Source organism: Oncorhynchus mykiss, chromosome 16, assembly GCF_057628025.1.
Source record: "Oncorhynchus mykiss isolate SJ-2025 chromosome 16, ASM5762802v1, whole genome shotgun sequence".
NCBI lineage: Eukaryota > Metazoa > Chordata > Actinopteri > Salmoniformes > Salmonidae > Oncorhynchus > Oncorhynchus mykiss.
Genome location: NC_143037.1, coordinates 71,334,327 through 71,354,914, shown reverse-complemented (window position 1 = coordinate 71,354,914; position 20,588 = coordinate 71,334,327). Strand labels below are relative to the sequence as shown.

Genomic DNA, 20,588 nt, shown 5'->3' with positions numbered 1-20,588 from the left:
AGGCATTTCTGACTGTCATATCAGTTCGATTTCATGCCACTAAATCGTGTTTCCCTTGTGGTTCCCATTATTATTACAGTTTAAAACACAGACGTCAACTCTCTCTCTCACATAAGTGCCTCTGTCATTTCCAGGGAGGGACTCCCTGGTGGGCTCAGTGTTAACCGTAGTTAATTGTGATATTATTTGATGAATTCTTTCCCTCAGACAGTCAGGCGTTGAAATGCCAGTGGAGGCCTAGTGATTGCAATGTGCACCCGGGTGACAGGAAGAGGGTGAGGAAAGGTCACAGTGAAATTGAATCGAGTGACTGTGAGGCTTCTGCCTTCTAATTGAATGGTTCTAACGGGGAGACAGATCATTAAGTAAAGAACTCACCATGGGTTTGTTTATGCAGCCCCCTCGTTATCTTACATCCAGCATAACAAAGACTGTACATCTGAGGACCAATCAGAGAGATGGAGAGAAAGACATTGAGAAGGGGGGGGAGAGATGAAGAGAGCAACGTTTAGCTTTACTTTTAAGCAACACTATGAGCTACTATAATGTAGATTCTTGCATAACAGATCAAACAGGCTAGAATGAAGGCTGTTCTAGACTAGACAACATACTGTAGAAGGGGGTGTGAGTAAGATATTTACAGTGTTGCCCTTTGTAGATGACATGTCATGATATCAAAGCTAGAAGTGTCCCCGAAAACCCCCCTACAAAGTCACCCAGTAAATACCTCTCTCCTCACCCCGTCATTTCCCTTTGTATCTCGTGTTCTCAGATAGCAGTCAGTGTGTTTGTGTCTGTCTGCACACTACGGAGTGTTTTCTCAGATAGCAGTCAGTGTGTTTGTGTCTGTCTGCACACTACGGAGTGTTTTCTCAGATAGCAGTCAGTGTGTTTGTGTCTGTCTGCACACTACGGAGTGTTTTCTCAGATAGCCGACAGTGTGTTTGTGTCTGTCTGCTCACTACGGAGTGTTTTCTCAGATAGCCGTCAGTGTGTTTGTGTCTGTCTGCACACTACGGAGTGTTTTCTCAGATAGCAGTCAGTGTGTTTGTGTCTGTCTGCACACTACGGAGTGTTTTCTAAGATAGCAGTCAGTGTGTTTGTGTCTGTCTGCACACTACGGAGTGTTTTCTCAGATAGCAGTCAGTGTGTTTGTGTCTGTCTGCACACTACGGAGTGTTTTCTCAGATAGCAGTCAGTGTGTTTGTGTCTGTCTGCACACTACGGAGTGTTTTCTAAGATAGCAGTCAGTGTGTTTGTGTCTGTCTGCACACTACGGAGTGTTTTCTCAGATAGCAGTCAGTGTGTTTGTGTCTGTCTGCACACTACGGAGTGTTTTCTCAGATAGCAGTCAGTGTGTTTGTGTCTGTCTGCTCACTACGGAGTGTTTTCTCAGATAGCAGTCAGTGTGTTTGTGTCTGTCTGCACACTACGGAGTGTTTTCTCAGATAGCAGTCAGTGTGTTTGTGTCTGTCTGCACACTACAGAGTGTTTTCTAAGATAGCAGTCAGTGTGTTTGTGTCTGTCTGCACACTACGGAGTGTTTTCTCAGATAGTAGTCAGTGTGTTTGTGTCTGTCTGCACACTACGGAGTGTTTTCTCAGATAGCAGTCAGTGTGTTTGTGTCTGTCTGCTCACTACGGAGTGTTTTCTCAGATAGCAGTCAGTGTGTTTGTGTCTGTCTGCACACTACGGAGTGTTTTCTCAGATAGCAGTCAGTGTGTTTGTGTCTGTCTGCACACTACGGAGTGTGTTCTCAGATAGCAGACAGTGTGTTTGTGTATGTCTGCACACTACGGAGTGTTTTCTCAGATAGCAGTCAGTGTGTTTGTGTCTGTCTGCACACTACGGAGTGTTTTCTAAGATAGCAGTCAGTGTGTTTGTGTCTGTCTGCACACTACGGAGTGTTTTCTCAGATAGCAGTCAGTGTGTTTGTGTCTGTCTGATCACTACGGAGTGCGTTCTCTGATAGCCGTCAGTGTGTTTGTGTCTGTCTGCACACTACGGAGTGTTTTCTAAGATAGCAGTCAGTGTGTTTGTGTCTGTCTGCACACTACGGAGTGTTTTCTAAGATAGCAGTCAGTGTGTTTGTGTCTGTCTGCACACTACGGAGTGTTTTCTCAGATAGCCATCAGTGTGTTTGTGTCTGTCTGCTCACTACGGAGTGTGTTCTCAGATAGCAGTCAGTGTGTTTGTGTCTGTCTGCACACTACGGAGTGTTTTCTCAGATAGCAGTCAGTGTGTTTGTGTCTGTCTGCACACTACGGAGTGTTTTCTAAGATAGCAGTCAGTGTGTTTGTGTCTGTCTGCACACTACGGAGTGTTTTCTAAGATAGCAGTCAGTGTGTTTGTGTCTGTCTGCACACTACGGAGTGTTTTCTCAGATAGCAGTCAGTGTGTTTGTGTCTGTCTGCACACTACGGAGTGTTTTCTCAGATAGCAGTCAGTGTGTTTGTGTCTGTCTGCACACTACGGAGTGTGTTCTCAGATAGCAGTCAGTGTGTTTGTGTCTGTCTGCACACTACGGAGTGTTTTCTCAGATAGCAGTCAGTGTGTTTGTGTCTGTCTGCACACTACGGAGTGTTTTCTCAGATAGCCGTCAGTGTGTTTGTGCCTCACGTGTGTAAGGCAAATTTTAAGATATCCATTTTATCGACAAGGACTTAATTTTAGTTTTCAGACTCTCATTGACACAGTATGTGCTGTCTCACTCTCAGCCAAACACACACTGAATACCACACTTCCTCTTTCTACCTCATTATAACTCTCTACAGCCCTGTCAGTCTTCCTCACCTAACTCTCTACAGCCCTGTCAGTCTTCCTCACCTAACTCTCTACAGCCCTGTCAGTCTTCCTCACCTAACTCTCTACAGTCCTGTCAGTCTTCCTCACCTAACTCTCTACAGCCCTGTCAGTCTTCCTCACCTAACTCTCTACAGCCCTGTCAGTCTTCCTCACCTAACTCTCTACAGCCCTGTCAGTCTTCCTCACCTAACTCTCTACAGTCCTGTCAGTCTTCCTCACCTAACTCTCTACAGTCCTGTCAGTCTTCCTCACCTAACTCTCTCTAAGGATTGTTCACTATCTCTCTAGATATATCATATTGTACCCTTTTATGTGCAATTCTCTGTAACTCTCACTAAACACGTGTACTTCAGTAACTTTCTAACTTCTGTAGTGTGTTTAGGTTCTCGCCTGTCATCAACACTATCTATACCACCCTCCTTTTTGTATCCTCTCCAACTCAACTCTTTTCTCGCTATCTCCTCTTTTTGAACTCACCTTCAATCTCTCCCCTGTGTGTCTGTCCTCCTCTCTATGTCCTTAAATCTCCCTGAGTGTTTGATCCGGTCTTCTGTTCAGTGGCTGTGCTGTCAGCCCTGTGACCCTGAGGAAAGGATTGGCAGCAAGCCCTGAGTGTGACAGTGTGCATAAGGCAGTGTGTGACAACTGTAGCCTCTGTGTTCACACAACGCCCGAACTTCAAATGTGCGTGTTTGTGTGTGGAGGCAGAGAGCGAGGATGTGAGGAAGAGATTGGTGTGGTGTTTTCCTCTGATATGAGATGAGCTGCTGTAGGAAGAGCTGGAGGAACAGCAGGTGGTCATTTAACTGGAGGAACAGCAGGTGATCATTTAACTGGAGGAACAGCAGGTGGTCATTTAACTGGAAGAACAGCAGGTGGTCATTTAACTGGAGGAACAGCAGGTGGTCATTTAATTGGAGGAACAGCAGGTGGTTGGTTAACTGGAGGAACAGCAGGTGGTTGGTTAACTGGAGGAACAGCAGGTGGTTGGTTAACTGGAGGAACAGCAGGTGGTCATTTAACTGGAGGAACAGCAGGTGGTCGGTTAACTGGAGGAACAGCAGGTGGTTGGTTAACTGGAGGAACAGCAGGTGGTCATTTAATTGGAGGAACAGCAGGTGGTTGGTTAACTGGAGGAACAGCAGGTGGTTGGTTAACTGGAGGAACAGCAGGTGGTCATTTAACTGGAGGAACAGCAGGTGGTCGGTTAACTGGAGGAACAGCAGGTGGTTGGTTAACTGGAGGAACAGCAGGTGGTCATTTAACTGGAGGAACAGCAGGTGGTCATTTAACTGGAGGAACAGCAGGTGGTTGGTTTACTGGAGGAACAGCAGGTGGTCATTTAACTGGAGGAACAGCAGGTGGTTGGTTAACGGGAGGAACAGCAGGTGGTCATTTAACTGGAGGAACAGCAGGTGGTCGGTTAACTGTAGGAACAGCAGGTGGTTGGTTAACTGGAGGAACAGCAGGTGGTTGGTTAACTAGAGGAACAGCAGGTGGTTGGTTAACTGGAGGAACAGCAGGTGGTCATTTAACTGGAGGAACAGCAGGTGGTCATTTAACTGGAGGAACAGCAGGTGGTCATTTAACTGGAGGAACAGCAGGTGGTTGGTTAACTGGAGGAACAGCAGGTGGTTGGTTAACTGGAGGAACAGCAGTTGGTCATTTAACTGGAGGAACAGCAGGTGGTAATTTAACTGGAGCAACAGCAGGTGGTCGGTTAACTGGAGGAACAGCAGGTGGTTGGTTAACTGGAGGAACAGTAGGTGGTTGGTTAACTAGAGGAACAGCAGGTGGTTGGTTAACTGGAGGAACAGCAGGTGGTCATTTAACTGGAGGAACAGCAGGTGGTCATTTAACTGGAGGAACAGCAGGTGGTCATTTAACTGGAGGAACAGCAGGTGGTCATTTAACTGGAGGAACAGCAGGAGGTTGGTTAACTGGAGGAACAGCAGGAGGTTGGTTAACTGGAGGAACAGCAGGTGGTCGGTTAACTGGAGGAACAGCAGATGGTCATTTAACTGGAGGAACAGCAGGTGGTCATTTAACCGGAGGAACAGCAGGTGGTCATTTAACTGGAGGAACAGCAGGTGGTCATTTAACTGGAGGAACAGCAGGTGGTTGGTTAACTGGAGGAACAGCAGGTGGTTGGTTAACTGGAGGAACAGCAGGTGGTCATTTAACTGGAGGAACAGCAGGTGGTCGGTTAACTGGAGGAACAGCAGGTGGTCGGTTAACTGGAGGAACAGCAGGTGGTTGGTTAACTGGAGGAACAGCAGGTGGTTGGTTAACTGGAGGAACAGCAGGTGGTTGGTTTACTGGAGGAACAGCAGGTGGTCATTTAACTGGAGGAACAGCAGGTGGTCGGTTAACTGGAGGAACAGCCGGTGGTCATTTTACTTGAGGAACAGCAGGTGGTCATTTAACTGGAGGAACAGCAGGTGGTTGGTTAACTGGAGGAACAGCAGGTGGTTGGTTAACTGGAGGAACAGCAGGTGGTCATTTAACTGGAGGAACAGCAGGTGGTCGGTTAACTGGAGGAACAGCAGGTGGTTGGTTAACTGCAGGAACAGCAGGTGGTTGGTTAACTGGAGGAACAGCAGGTGGTTGGTTAACTGGAGGAACAGCAGGTGGTTGGTTAACTGGAGGAACAGCAGGTGGTTGGTTAACTGGAGGAACAGCAGGTGTTCATTTAACTGGAGGAACAGCAGGTGGTCATTTAACTGGAGGAACAGCAGGTGGTCATTTAACTGGAGGAACAGCAGGTGGTCATTTAACTGGAGGAATCAGCAGGTGGTCGGTTAACTGGAGGAACAGCAGGTGGTCATTTAACTGGAGGAACAGCAGGTGGTCGGTTAACTGGAGGAACAGCAGGTGGTCGGTTAACTGGAGGAACAGCAGGTGGTCATTTAACTGGAGGAACAGCAGGTGGTCATTTAACTGGAGGAATCAGCAGGTGGTCGGTTAACTGGAGGAACAGCAGGTGGTCATTTAACTGGAGGAACAGCAGGTGGTCGGTTAACTGGAGGAACAGCAGGTGGTCGGTTAACTGGAGGGACAGCAGGTGGTCATTTAACTGGAGGAACAGCAGGTGGTCGGTTAACTGGAGGAACAGCAGGTGGTTGGTTAACTGGAGGAACAGCAGGTGGTTGGTTAACTGGAGGAACAGCAGGTGGTTGGTTAACTGGAGGAACAGCAGGTGGTCGGTTAACTGGAGGAACATCAGGTGGTTGGTTAACTGGAGGAACAGCAGGTGGTCATTTAACTGGAGGAACAGCAGGTGGTCATTTAACTGGAGGAACAGCAGGTGGTCATTTAACTGGAGGAACAGCAGGTTGTCATTTAACTGGAGGAACAGCAGGTGGTCATTTAACTGGAGGAACAGCAGGTGGTCATTTAACTGGAGGAACAGCAGGTGGTCGGTTAACTGGAGGAACAGCAAGAGGTTTGTTAACTGGAGGAACAGCAGGAGGTTGGTTTACTGGAGGAACAGCAGGTGGTCGGTTAACTGGAGGAACAGCAGGTGGTCATTTAACTGGAGGAACAGCAGGTGGTCATTTAACTGGAGGAACAGCAGGTGGTCATTTAACTGGAGGAACAGCAGGTGGTCGGTTAACTGGAGGAACAGCAAGAGGTTTGTTAACTGGAGGAACAGCAGAAGGTTGGTTAACTGGAGGAACAGCAGGAGGTTGGTTTACTGGAGGAACAGCATGTGGTCGGTTAACTGGAGGAACAGCAGGTGGTCATTTAACTGGAGGAACAGCAGGTGGTCATTTAACTGGAGGAACAGCAGGTGGTCGGTTAACTGGAGGAACAGCAGGTGGTCATTTAACTGGAGGAACAGCAGGTGGTCGGTTAACTGGAGGAACAGCAGGTGGTCGGTTAACTGGAGGAACAGCAGGTGGTCGGTTAAATAAGACTTCTCTTTTTCGACAACGACAACGCGCTCTGTTCAGGGCAGATGTTAGTCTGTGTTGATTAAGTTTGTCTTATTATTTGTTCACGTCTTACGTGAACAAAGTTATTGATTGTGCTGATTAAGTGAATGCTATTATGTTAGGCTACCGCTTAACATGTCTGATGTACCATAACTGATTTCCTGTCGTTGTTGGGTCTTGCCCATCTGTGAATTCACAGATCTGTGTGTTGCGTATTGTCTGCTCTGTGTTGGTCATTGTGATTCTTCTGTTCATCTTTAATTAGTATGTCACGTTGATCATGTGATGTAGGCCTGTGTTACTTTCATCCACCAGTCAGCACCACCTGCACCAGAGCCATGAGCTCCACCCCTTAATTGTCTGATGGGTTGTGTTGCCGTTGCCATGGCGTCTCCCTGAGAGACGGGCATAGATCAGAGCAGATTGACCTTAATTAGAGGTGACTGCGATAGAACCTCAGGGAGGCTGGCCGGCAGTAGGTTAGCGCTCCAGGGGTCCAGAGTTGAGCCTGAGACCCCCTCCACTCCCTGCCCTCTCCCTACAACTGAGACCCCCTCCCTCCCCTCTCCCTACGACTGAGACCCCCTCCCTCCCCTCTCCCTACGACTGAGACCCCCTCCCTCCCCTCTCCCTACAGCTGAGACCCCCTCCCTCCCCTCTCCCTACGACTGAGACCCCTCTCCCTACAGCTGAGACCCCCTCCCTCCCCTCTCTCTACGACTGAGACCCCCTCCCTCCCCTCTCTCTACGACTGAGACTCCCTCCCTTCCCTCTCTGTACGACTGAGGCCCCCTCCCTCCCCTCTCCCTACGACTGAGACCCCCTCCCTCCCCTCTCCCTACAGCTGAGACCCCCTCCCTCCCCTCTCCCTACGACTGAGACCCCCTCCCTCCCCTCTCCCTACGACTGAGACCCCCTCCCTTCCCTTTCTGTACGACTGAGGCCCCCTCCCTCCCCTCTCCCTACGACTGAGGCCCCCTCCCTCCCCTCTCCCTACGACTGAGACCCCCTCCCTCCCCTCTCCCTACAACTGAGACTCCCTCCCTCCCCTCTCCGTACAACTGAGATCCCCGCCCTCCCCTCTCCCTACAGCTGAGACCCCCTCCCTCCCCTCTCCCTACGACTGAGACCCACTCCCCTCTCCCTACGACTGAGACCCCCTCCCTCCCCTCTCCCTACAACTGAGACCCCCTCCCTCCTCTCTCCGTACGACTGAGACCCCCTCCCTCCCCTCTCCCTACAGCTGAGACCCCCTCCCTCCCCTCTCCGTACAACTGAGACTCCCTCCCTCCCCTCTCCCTACAGCTGAGACCCCCTCCCTCCCTTCTCCCGACCGCTCCCCTTTACAACCACAGCCAACCATCTATGAGTTATTTCTATGCACAGAGAAAAAACAACCAACGGATGATTGATTACAGATTTATTGTGTTAATAATACCCAATGGGTACGTTTAGATGTTTTAATATTGTTAGAGTGAGATTGTGACATCATAATTAGGTTATTCGTTTTATGTTAATGAATCATTTACGGAGTAAAAAGACAAGAGTCTCACTGCCTGCGAAACTCCAAGCTCTCCAGAATGGTCACTAGAAAACCCCCGGCCATCGGTGGCAATATATTGTGGAGGATTATAATGAGTGAGAATGAGGAATTCACATTAGTGTCATTAAACAAGTGAGAAAATCACTGTGGAATTTATACTGCTGTGATACAGTGTTTCCCGCAGGGCTTTACGAATGGCTGTTTGATATTTGCTCATAAAAAGGTTGTCAATTTATTTCACAGAGGGATAGGACTATCAAAGCCCATTTTAAAGAGGTTTTGATGGTAAAAGCTCAACATGTGTATGCAGTATTCATTGAAACGTTGACTGTCATTTTCTTTGTTGCACTTTGAATTGGTTTACCCACACATATTTTCATTTACTCACTCACTCACAGGCACACACACTCACACACACACACACACACACACACACACACACACACACACACACGCACACACACACACACACACACACACACACACACACACACACACACACACACACACACACACAGGTCTGTGTGTGTCTTTGTGCTTGGTGGGCCAGGTCTGTGTGTGTCTTTGTGCTTGGTGGGCCAGGTCTGTGTGTGTTTGTGCTTGGTGGGCCAGGTCTGTGTGTGTTTGTGCTTGGTGGGCCAGGTCTGTGTGTGTTTGTGCTTGGTGGGCCAGGTCTGTGTGTGTGTGGGACTCTGTTCTGAACCGCTGAGAGGCGCGGGGATGTTATGACCTGGAACAGGCTGCAGTGCTCCCTGAGAGGAGGCCCTTCAGACCACAGCAGAGAGGACATGAGAAGGGTGAGAAGAGCAGAGAGGGGTGAGAGGAACAGAGAGGGGTGAGAGGAGCAGAGAGGGGTGAGAGGAACAGAGAGGGGTGAGAGGAACAGAGAGGGGTGAGAGGAGCAGAGAGGAGCAGAGAGGGGTGAGAGGAACAGAGAGGGATGAGAGGAGCAGAGGGATGAGAGGAGCAGAGGGGTGAGAGGAACAGAGAGGGGTGAGAGGAGCAGAGGGGTGAGAGGAACAGAGAGGGGTGAGAGGAGCAGAGGGGTGAGAGGAACAGAGAGGGGTGAGAGGAGCATAGGGGTGAGAGGAACAGAGAGGGGTGAGAGGAGCAGAGAGGAACAGAGAGAGGTGAGAGGAGCAGAGAGAAGTGAGTGGAGCAGAGAGGAGCAGAGAGGGGCGAGAGGAGCAGAGAGGGGTGAGAGGAGCAGAGAGAAACAGAGTGAAGCAGAGAGGAGCAGAGAGGGGTGAGAGGAGCAGAGAGAAACAGAGAGGAGCAGATAGAAACAGAGAGGAGCAGAGAGGGGTGAGAGCAGAGAGGAGCAGAGAGGGGTGAGAGGAGCAGAGAGGAGCAGAGAGTGGAGCAGAGAGGGGTGAGAGGAGCAGAGAGAAACAGAGAGGAGCAGAGAGAAACAGAGAGGGGCAGAGAGGGGTCAGAGGAGCAGAGAGGAGCAGAGAGGAGCAGAGAGGGGCAGAGAGGGGTGAGAGGAGCAGAGAGAAACAGAGAGGGGTGAGAAGAGCAGAGAGAAACAGAGAGGGGCAGAGAGGGGTGAGAGGAGCAGAGAGAAACAGAGAGGAGCAGAGAGAAACAGAGAGGAGCAGAGAGGGGTGAGAGGAGCAGAGAAAAACAGAGAGGGGCAGAGGGGTGAGAGGAGCAGAGAGGAGCAGAGAGTGGAGCAGAGAGGGGTGAGAGGAGCAGAGAGAAACAGAGAGGAGCAGAGAGAAACAGAGAGGGGCAGAGAGGGGTGAGAGGAGCAGAGAGGGGCAGAGAGGGGTGAGAGGAGCAGAGAGAAACAGATAGGGGCAGAGAGGGGTGAGAGGAGCAGAGAGAAACAGAGAGGAGCAGAGAGGGGTGAGAGGAGCAGAGAGGGGTGAGAGGAGCAGAGAGGAGCAGAGAGGAGGTGAGAGGAGCAGAGAGAAACAGAGAGGGGCAGAGAGGGGTGAGAGGAGCAGAGAGCAGAGAGGGGTGAGAGGAGCAGAGAGGGGTGAGAGGAGCAGAGAGGGGTGAGAGGAGCAGAGAGGGGTGAGAGGAGCAGAGAGGGGTGAGAGGAGCAGAGAGGAGCAGAGAGGGGTGAGAGGAGCAGAGAGGAGGTGAGAGGAGCAGAGAGGAGCAGAGTGGAGCAGAGAGGGGTGAGAGTGGACACGGATAGAAGGAGATAAGGGTAAAAGGCTTATCCAGACAAGTGTGAGAGAGCTGGAATAGTTGGCAGCAGTAAAGTGTCTATGAGTTGAGGGGATTGCTGATCCTGTGGTTTTGGTAATCTAGTACTTTAGGCAATGTCAAATCAGTGATGGGTTTAATAAACTAGCAGGGATGCATTAGGAAAGACTTCCTCAGCCTTCCTCAGCTACCACATCTACCTCATCTACCAACTACCTCATCTACCAACGACCTCATCTACCAACTACCTCATATACCACATCTACCAACTACCACATCTACCACATCTACCAACTACCACATCTACCTCATCTACCAACTACCACATCTACCAACTACCTCATCTACCAACTACCTCATCTACCACATCTACCAACTACCACATCTACCTCATCTACCAACTACCACATCTACCAACTACCACATCTACCTCATCTACCAACTACCACATCTACCTCATCTACCAACTACCACATCTACCACATCTACCAACTACCTCATCTACCTCATCTACCAACTACCACATCTACCTCATATACCATCTACCTCATCTACCAACTACCTCATCTACCACATCTACCAACTACCTCATCTACCTCATCTACCAACTACCTCATCTACCTCATCTACCAACTACCACATCTACTTAATCTACCAACTACCACATCTACCTCATCTACCAACTACCTCATCTACCACATCTACCAACTACCTCATCTACCTCATCTACCAACTACCACATCTACTTCATCTACCAACTACCACATCTACCTCATCTACCAACTACCACATCTACCTCATCTACTTTATCTACCTCATCTACCAACTACCGCATCTACCATCTACCACATCTACCTCATCTACCAACTACCACATCTACCTCATCTACCAACTACCACATCTACCTCATCTACCAACTATCTCAGCTACCACATCTACCAACTACCTCAGCTACCTAATCTACCTCATCTACCAACTATCTCATCTACCAACTACCTCATCTACCAACTACCACATGTACCTCATCTACCAACTACCTCAGCTACCACATCTACCAACTACCTCAGCTACCTCATCTACCTCATCTACCTCGTCTACCAACTACCTCATCTACCAACTACCACATCTACCTCATATACCAACTACCACATCTACCTCATCTACCAACTACCTCAGCTACCACATCTACCTCACCTACCAACTACCACATCTACCTCACCTACCAACTACCACATCTACCTCATCTACCAACTCCTCATCTACCTCATCTACCAACTACTACCACATCTACCTCACCTACCAACTACCACATCTACCTCACCTACCAACTACCACATCTACCTCATCTACCAACTACCTCATCTACCTCATCTACCAACTACTACCACATCTACCTCATCTACCAACTACCACATCTACCTCACCTACCAACTACCACATCTACCTCATCTACCATCTACCACATCTACCTCATCTACCTCATCTACCATCTACCTCATCTACCAACTACCACATCTACCTCATCTACCTCATCTACCTCATCTACCATCTACCTCATCTACCACATCTACCTCATCTACCAACTACCACATCTACCTCACCTACCAACTACCACATCTACCTCATCTACCATCTACCACATCTACCTCATCTACCTCATCTACCTCATCTACCATCTACCTCATCTACCACATCTACCTCACCTATCAACTACCTCATCCTCATACTGTTATTTATTTATCTTGCTCCTTTGCATCCCAGTATCTCTACTTGCACATCAAATCAAATCAAATGTATTTATATAGCCCTTCGTACATCAGATAATATCTCAAAGTGCTGTACAGAAACCCAGCCTAAAACCCCAAACGGCAAGCAATGCAGGTGTAGAAGCACGGTGGCTAGGAAAAACTCCCTAGAAAGGCCAAAACCTAGGAAGAAACCTAGAGAGGAACCAGGCTATGTGGGGTGGCCAGTCCTCTTCTGGCTGTGCCGGGTGGAGATTATAACAGAACATGGCCAAGATGTTAAAATGTTCATAAATGACCAGCATGGTCAAATAATAATAAGGCAGAACAGTTGAAACTGGAGCAGCAGCACGGCCAGGTGGACTGGGGACAGCAAGGAGTCATCATGTCAGGTAGTCCTGAGGCATGGTCCTAGGGCTCAGGTCCTCCGAGAGAGAGAAAGAAAGAGAGAATTAGATAGAGCACACTTAAATTCACCCAGGACACCGAATAGGACAGGAGAAGTGCTCCAGATATAACAAACTGACCCTAGCCCCCAGACACATAAACTACTGCAGCATAAATACTGGAGGCTGAGACAGGAGGGGTCAGGAGACACTGTGGCCCCATCCGAGGACACCCCCGGACAGGGCCAAACAGGAAGGATATAACCCCACCCACTTTGCCAAAGCACAGCCCCCACACCACTAGAGGGATATCTTCAACCACCAACTTACCATCCTGAGACAAGGCAGAGTACAGCCCCCCTCCTAGGGACGGTATGAAAGAGCCCCAGTAAGCCAGTGACTCAGCCCCTGTAATATGGTTAGAGGCAGAGAATCCCAGTGGAGAGAGGGGAACCGGCCAGGCAGAGACAGCAAGGGCATTTCGTTGCTCCAGAGCCTTTCCGTTCACCTTCCCACTCCTGGGCCAGACTACACTCAATCATATGACCCACTGAAGAGATGAGTCTTCGGTAAAGACTTAAAGGCGGCAGGGTAGCCTAGTGGTTAGAGCGTTGGTCTAGTAGAGCGTTGGTCTAGTAACCGGAAGGTTGCAAGTTCAAACCCCCGAGCTGACAATCTGTCTTTCTGTTCCTGAATAGGCAGTTAACCCACTGTTCCTAGGCCATTGAAAATAAGAATTTGTTCTTAACTGACTTGCCTGGTTAAATAAAGGTTAAATAAAGGTTAAATAAAAAAAGGTTGAGACAGAGTTTGCGTCTTTCACATGGGTAGGCAGACCATTCCATAAAAATGGAGCTCTATAGGAGAAAGCCCTGCTGTTTGCTTAGAAATTCTAGGGACAATGAGGAGGCCTGCGTCTTGTACGTGTAGGTATGTACGGCAGGACCAAATCAGTGTTTAATTGCTATATTGTAATTACTTTGCCACTATACTTACCTCCGTTATCCTACCTCATTTGTATATACCATGTATATAGACTTTTTCTATTATTGACTGTATGTTTGTTTATTCAATGTGTTTATTCCATGTGTTGCTGTCTGTTCACACTGCTTTGCTTTATCTTGTCCAGGTCGCAGTTGTAAATGAGAACTTGTTCTCAACTGGCCTACCTGGTTAAATAAAGGTGTTCTCAACTGGCCTACCTGGTTAAATAAAGGTGTTCTCAACTGGCCTACCTGGTTAAATAAAGGTGTTCTCAACTAGCCTACCTGGTTAAATAAAGGTGTTCTCAACTGGCCTACCTGGTTAAATAAAGGTGTTCTCAACTGGCCTACCTGGTTAAATAAAGGTGTTCTCAACTAGCCTACCTGGTTCAATAAAGGTGAAATAACAAATTAAAAAGTGTAAAAATACTCCCCCTCTCCACGTCTCTCTCTCTCTCTCTTCTAGTTTGCTTTGCCACTCTATTTTCTCTCCGTCTCATCTTCCTTCAGTCGCCCCTCTCTGTCTGCTCACACTCGTTTGTCTTTGGTGTGTGTGTTGGCTCTGAGTCATGTTCTGAGCAGTAAGTAGGAACAGGTCCTCTGTCAGCAGCTGTGCAGCAGGCTACAGGGACACGGGGGGGAGGGGGGTGATACTTGTACAGCTGCTACATGATAGGGGGGGAAAGACTAGGAGCTGTTTTCGCATTCAGAGCTTCAGTTCTCTGTCTGAAAGTGTTAAAGTTCATTTTCCTGCTTCTCTGGATTAGTGCGACGCTGTAGTCACAACTCTGAGTGCTTTAATCGTCCTCTCCTCTTTCCCCTTGACCTTTCTAACCTCTCCCTCGCTCTGTCTACTCTGCCTTTCCAGCAATCCACCCAGCCACGCATATATTCAGAAATATACCCACACATCCATATATTTCACCAATAAGGCCCGAGGGGGTGTGGTGTATTTTTTATTTTACCTTTATTTAACCAGGCAAGTCAGTTAAGAACAAATTATTATTTTCAATGACGGTTTAGGAACAGTGGGTTTACTGCCTGTTCAGGGGCAGAACGATTTGTACCTTGGCAGCTCAGGGATTTGAACTTGCAACCTTCCGGTTACTAATCCAACGCTCTAACCACTATACCACGGTTAAGGGCTGTTCTTAAGCACGATGCAACGCGGAGTGCCTGCACAGCCCTCAGCGGTGGTATCTTGGCCATAAACCACATAGCCTTATTGCTGTTACCAACGTAATTAGAGCAATAAAAATACATGTTTTGTCATTCCTGTGGCATATGGTCTGATATGCCTCAGCTTTCAACCAATCAGCATTCAGGGCTTGAACCATCCAGTTTATAATCATAAATATACCCACCCTTCCTTCCATCCATCCATCTATCCATCCATCCATCTATTTCCAGATATTCTGCAGTGAGTATCAACGTGTGTCTCTCTCCTCGGTATCTGGCAGGAAGTGCAGTGGCATTAAGGCCGACATGTGGTTGTCTCTCTCCTCAGTATCTGACAGGAAGTGCAGTGGCATTAAGGCCGACATGTGGTTGTCTCTCTCCTCAGTATCTGACAGGAAGTGCAGTGGCATTAAGGCCGACGTGGTTGTCTCTCTCCTCAGTATCTGACAGGAAGTGCAGTGGCATTAAGGCCGACATGTGGTTGTCTCTCTCCTCAGTATCTGACAGGAAGTGCAGTGACATTAAGGCCGACATGTGGTTGTCTCTCTCCTCGGTATCTGGCAGGAAGTGCAGTGGCATTAAGGCCGACATGTGGTTGTCTCTCTCCTCGGTATCTGACAGGAAGTGCAGTGGCATTAAGGCCGACATGTGGTTGTCTCTCTCCTCAGTATCTGACAGGAAGTGCAGTGGCATTAAGGCCGACGTGGTTGTCTCTCTCCTCAGTATCTGACAGGAAGTGCAGTGACATTAAGGCCGACATGTGGTTGTCTCTCTCCTCGGTATCTGACAGGAAGTGCAGTGGCATTAAGGCCGACTTGATTGTTTCATTTTATTCTATCAACACTTTGGATAGTGGAATTGGGAGCTGATGAAATTACGCCCACTCTTTTGTTCAATCTGAGACATTTCTGACTCCCCCCCCCCCCCCCCCCTCTCTCTCTCCCTTCTCCCCTCTCTCTTCTCTGTCAGATGGGAAGGTGTACGCGCTGGGAGGGATGGCAGCTGACACTACGCCCCAGGCGCTAGTAAGGGTCTACGAGCCGGAGAAGGACCAATGGCAGGCCTTGACCTCCATGCCCACACCTCGCTACGGAGCCACCTCCTTCCTGAGAGGCAACAAGATTTACGTGCTGGGTAGGTCACGCCCCCATCCCCCCACACCCCCATCCCTGTCCCTACTGTCCAATGTCCCCACTGTGTGTCACTCTGGTCATATCTGACCTACGGCCACACACTCCACATGTACACTCTATCGTACCGCACACACATTCAAATATGGTTGCACGTACAGCACATGTACACGAACACACACACACACACACTCTCTCTGGGGAGGGCCCATCTCCCTCTCATGGTCTACACAACAGTCTGGGTCTTCACTCACTCACTCAGAGAGAGAGAGAGAGAGAGAGAGAGAGAGAGCGAGAGAGAGAGAGAGCTAGAGCGAGAGAGAGAGAGAGAGACAGACAGACAGACAGACAGACAGACAGACAGACAGACATGTCCTTCACTTCAGTAGATCTGTTCTCTGAGTCCCGGATCAAACATGATCAATCTGATTATTAATACTTCACGAGAACAGATGAAATTCATAGGCAATCATTCACATTCATTCCCTGGTACCTGCACTGCAGCTGTGGCCTACAGCCTTCACTGAATAGGAGTGGAGACACATACCCAAATATATGACCGTGTAGGGGAAAAACATATTTCAAAAGTTGTGTTCTTATGAATATTCATGAGTGAAGTGTATCGCCAGCAGGACACTATAACCTCGTACTTTATCTCCGCGGCTGGTACATCTATCTGGCGTTTCCTTATTACTGGCTACCTGCTGGTCTCCAGTCACATAGATAAATGGCTTGCTAGCTAGCAGGATTATGCTGCAGAATCACATGACAGGGATTAACTGAGGGATGAGGGTAATTATTTTATTCATGTTGTTTGTTACACAACTGGAGGTACAGTAGTCTATCAGGGTCAAACTAAATGCTACTGCTTCCAAAACAAAATCTAAATCTATCTGGAGAAGTGTTCTGTACACTGAGCACCACACCGGACTTCTTCCCATCAATATCAGTTTCTCCCTTCTGGAAGTGTGGGGAAAGGATCCTCTGTTCAAAACGTGTACAGAAGTAACAGCTTGATGCACTTGTTCCTATTTTCAGTGCGATTGAGAAACTCTATGATTTTTTATGTAAAACAAACATTTTACTGTACAGGCAGGATAATATCGCTGCTCAAGCTTTAGTATGCCAGATACTTGACGCGAATAGAACTGTCATAAAATGTAAATGGTTTTTTAGAATGATATTGCTTGCGAATGTGATTGTAATTTCAGCCTGTCAGACTGTTTGTTCCTCACACAGCCAAGTGCATAAGCCACGGGAATAAGCACCCCTGAAAAATCTGAATAAAATATATATATTAATAAGAAATGTATTTTTGTTTTGAACAAAATGTTTTTCACATGGGCCTTTACTAGTGTTGGGAGACTGATCTAGACTTCTGTAGCTCAGGCAACAACATCAAAATTCAGCATCTCTGCTTTGGCAAGAAAATGTAGTTGTATAATTAAGAACAGAATCTTGCAGGATTCAATAGTTGGAATTGTAAGAGTTGTTGCCCTGTTCCTTTCTCTGTGATGTCATTCTAATGGAATCCAGAAAGAACAAAACCCTGTTCCTTTCTCTGTGATGTCATTCTAATGGAATCCAGAAAGAACAAAACCCTGTTCCTTTCTCTGTGATGCCATTCTAATGGAATCCAGATATAACAAAACCCTGTTCCTTTCTCTGTGATGTCATTCTAATGGAATCCAGAAAGAACAAAACCCTGTTCCTTTCTCTGTGATGTCATTCTAATGGAATCCAGATAGAACAAAACCCTGTTCCTTTCTCTGTGATGTCATTCTAATGGAATCCAGAAAGAACAAAACCCTGTTCCTTTCTCTGTGATGTCATTCTAATGGAATTCAGAAAGAACAAAACCCTGTTCCTTTCTCTGTGATGTCATTCTAATGGAATTCAGAAAGAACAAAACCCAGTTCCTTTCTCTGTGATGTCATTCTAATGGAATCCAGAAAGAACAAAACCCTGTTCCTTTCTCTGTGATGTCATTCTAATGGAATCCAGATAGAACAAAACCCTGTTCCTTTCTCTGTGATGTCATTCTACAGAGGGGGAAGGACCCAGTATGAAAATGTATTCAGTCACTACTGTAAAATACTCTGGATAAGAGTGTCTACTAAAAGGAATTAAAAGACAGACCATTTCAATGAAGCAGGTATTTTTATATTCCACAAGTATTATCATATGAACTGTTTTGTTACGATAACTATCAGACACAAGTTATAAATGCTGCTAAATGTAAATAATCAAATATATTGAAATAAAATGTTTTCAGAAAAGTAGTCCAGTGTTAGCTGACCGATACAGACATCCTCAGTGCAGGACTGTTTTGTCCTGCGTTTTACCCAACGAGTATTGCTGAGTGACACATTTTTATTTTTATTTATTTAACTAGGCATATCAGTTAAGATCAAATTGTTATTTACTTTTTTTTATTTTTTTATTTTTTTATTTCACCTTTATTTAACCAGGTAGGCTAGTTGAGAACAAGTTCTCATTTGCAACTGCGACCTGGCCAAGATAAGGCATAGCAGTGTGAACAGACAACACAGAATTACACATGGAGTAAACAATTAACAAGTCAATAACACAGTAGAAAAAAGGGGAGTCTATATATACATTGTGTGCAAAAGGCATGAGAAGGTAGGCAAATAATTACAATTATGCAGATTAACACTGGAGTGATAAATGATCAGATGGTTATGTAAAGGTAGAGATAGAGATATTGGTGTGCAAAAGAGCAGAAAAATAAATAAATAAAAACAGTATGGGGATGAGGTAGGTGAAAATGGGTGGGCTATTTACCAATAGACTATGTACAGCTGCAGCGATCGGTTAGCTGCTCAGATAGCAGATGTTTGAAGTTGGTGAGGGAGATAAAAGTCTCCAACTTCAGCGATTTTTGCAATTCGTTCCAATCACAGGCAGCAGAGAACTGGAATGAAAGGCGGCCAAATGAGGTGTTGGCTTTAGGGATGATCAGTGAGATACACCTGCTGGAGCGCGTGCTACGGATGGGTGTTGCCATCGTAACCAGTGAACTGAGATAAGGCGGAGCTTTACCTAGCATGGACTTGTAGATGACCTGGAGCCAGTGGGTCTGGCGACGAATATGTAGCGAGGGCCAGCCGACTAGAGCATACAAGTCGCAGTGGTGGGTGGTATAAGGTGCTTTAGTGACAAAACGGATGGCACTGTGATAAACTGCATCCAGTTTGCTGAGTAGAGTGTTGGAAGCAATTTTGTAGATGACATCGCCGAAGTCGAGGATCGGTAGGATAGTCAGTTTTACTAGGGTAAGTTTGGCGGCGTGAGTGAAGGAGGCTTTGTTGCGGAATAGAAAGCCGACTCTTGATTTGATTTTCGATTGGAGATGTTTGATATGGGTCTGGAAGGAGAGTTTAGAGTCTAGCCAGACACCTAGGTACTTATAGATGTCCACATATTCAAGGTCGGACATCATTTACATTGATGACCTAGGAGAACTGGACTAACTGCCTTCTTCAGGGGCAGAACGACAGATTTTTACCTTGTCAGCTCGGGGTTTCGATCGAGCAACCTGGCCCAATGCTCTAACCACTAGGCTACCTGCCGCCCCGTGAATAACCAACATTTTTGTAATTTTTCGAGTAGTTAAGCAACTAATTGACTGACATCGGTTCAATAATTTGAATTCCATTTTCTTCGTTTTTTTTTTTTTTTGTGAGCTCAATGCGAACATTGCACAGTTTCTCTAGAGATCAATCTGATCCAGCCTGAACTGTGCGATGTAGTTTAACACGTAAAACATGCTAATTAACTACAATGACCACAATCCATTGCGCATCTACTTGTCCGGTCTGCTTCTTTTACTCCTGTTATGGAAGAGACAAGAATTCTTGATGCTGAGGGGATACAGAGAGCAGCTGTTGCATGGCGGCGTATCTCTACCTGAAAATACATGATCTTAGTGATTGATAGTTGGTATTCAGCAGTCATGAAAGTATGCCTTATTTACTTTGAAGAACTACTAAAATAGTGACTTTGTCAGACAGCATAGGCAGCAGCTTCTATAGAGATGTCATGATGACTTGGAATAAAATAATGAAGTCATCAAATAAAACAAAGGTAATATAATCGCTCAGCACTACTGACAAGGCTACGTCGCCAAGTGGATAAACCATCCCTGCCCTCCATTCTATTGGTGAATGTTCAATCACTGGACACGCTCTTTTCAAGACTATTCTATCAACGTGATCTGAAGAACTGTCATATCCTGTTTCTCTGAGTCGTAGGTGATCGATGACATGGAAAATATAAATCTAGCTGCTGTTTTTACAAAAAAAAATGTTTACCCCCTTTTGCTCCCCAATTTTCGTGATATCCAATGGCGATCCAATTACGTGTCTGAGGAAACACCGTTCAACTGTTGACCGGCAGTCAGCCTGCAGGTGCACGGCCCGCCACAAGGAGTCGCTAGAGTGCGATGAGCCAAGTAAAGCCTCCCCCCCGGCCAAACTCTCCCCTAACCCGGACGACGCTGGGCCAATTGTGCGCCACCCTATGGGACGCCCGGTCACGGCCAGTTGTGACACAGCCTAGGATCAAACCCGGGTCTGTAATGACGCCTCAAGCGCTGTGATGCAGTGCCTTAGGGCCTCCCGAGTGGTGCCATGGTCTATCTAGCTGCTACTGATAAGAGGAGGATTTGTTCAGTCAACCACCTGCATGAACACAGAA

General features: G+C 47.3%; 1 protein-coding gene across 1 annotated transcript in view; it reads left to right on the top strand.

Moving 5' to 3' along the window:
• LOC110491167 (kelch domain-containing protein 8B) overlaps positions 1 to 20,588 on the top strand; it is a 189,518-nt gene that overhangs the window by 84,350 nt on the left and 84,580 nt on the right. The window contains exon 3 of the mRNA XM_036947644.2: positions 15,709 to 15,873. Coding sequence (XP_036803539.1) covers positions 15,709 to 15,873 — 165 coding nt within the window. The remainder of the gene's footprint in view (positions 1 to 15,708; positions 15,874 to 20,588) is intronic.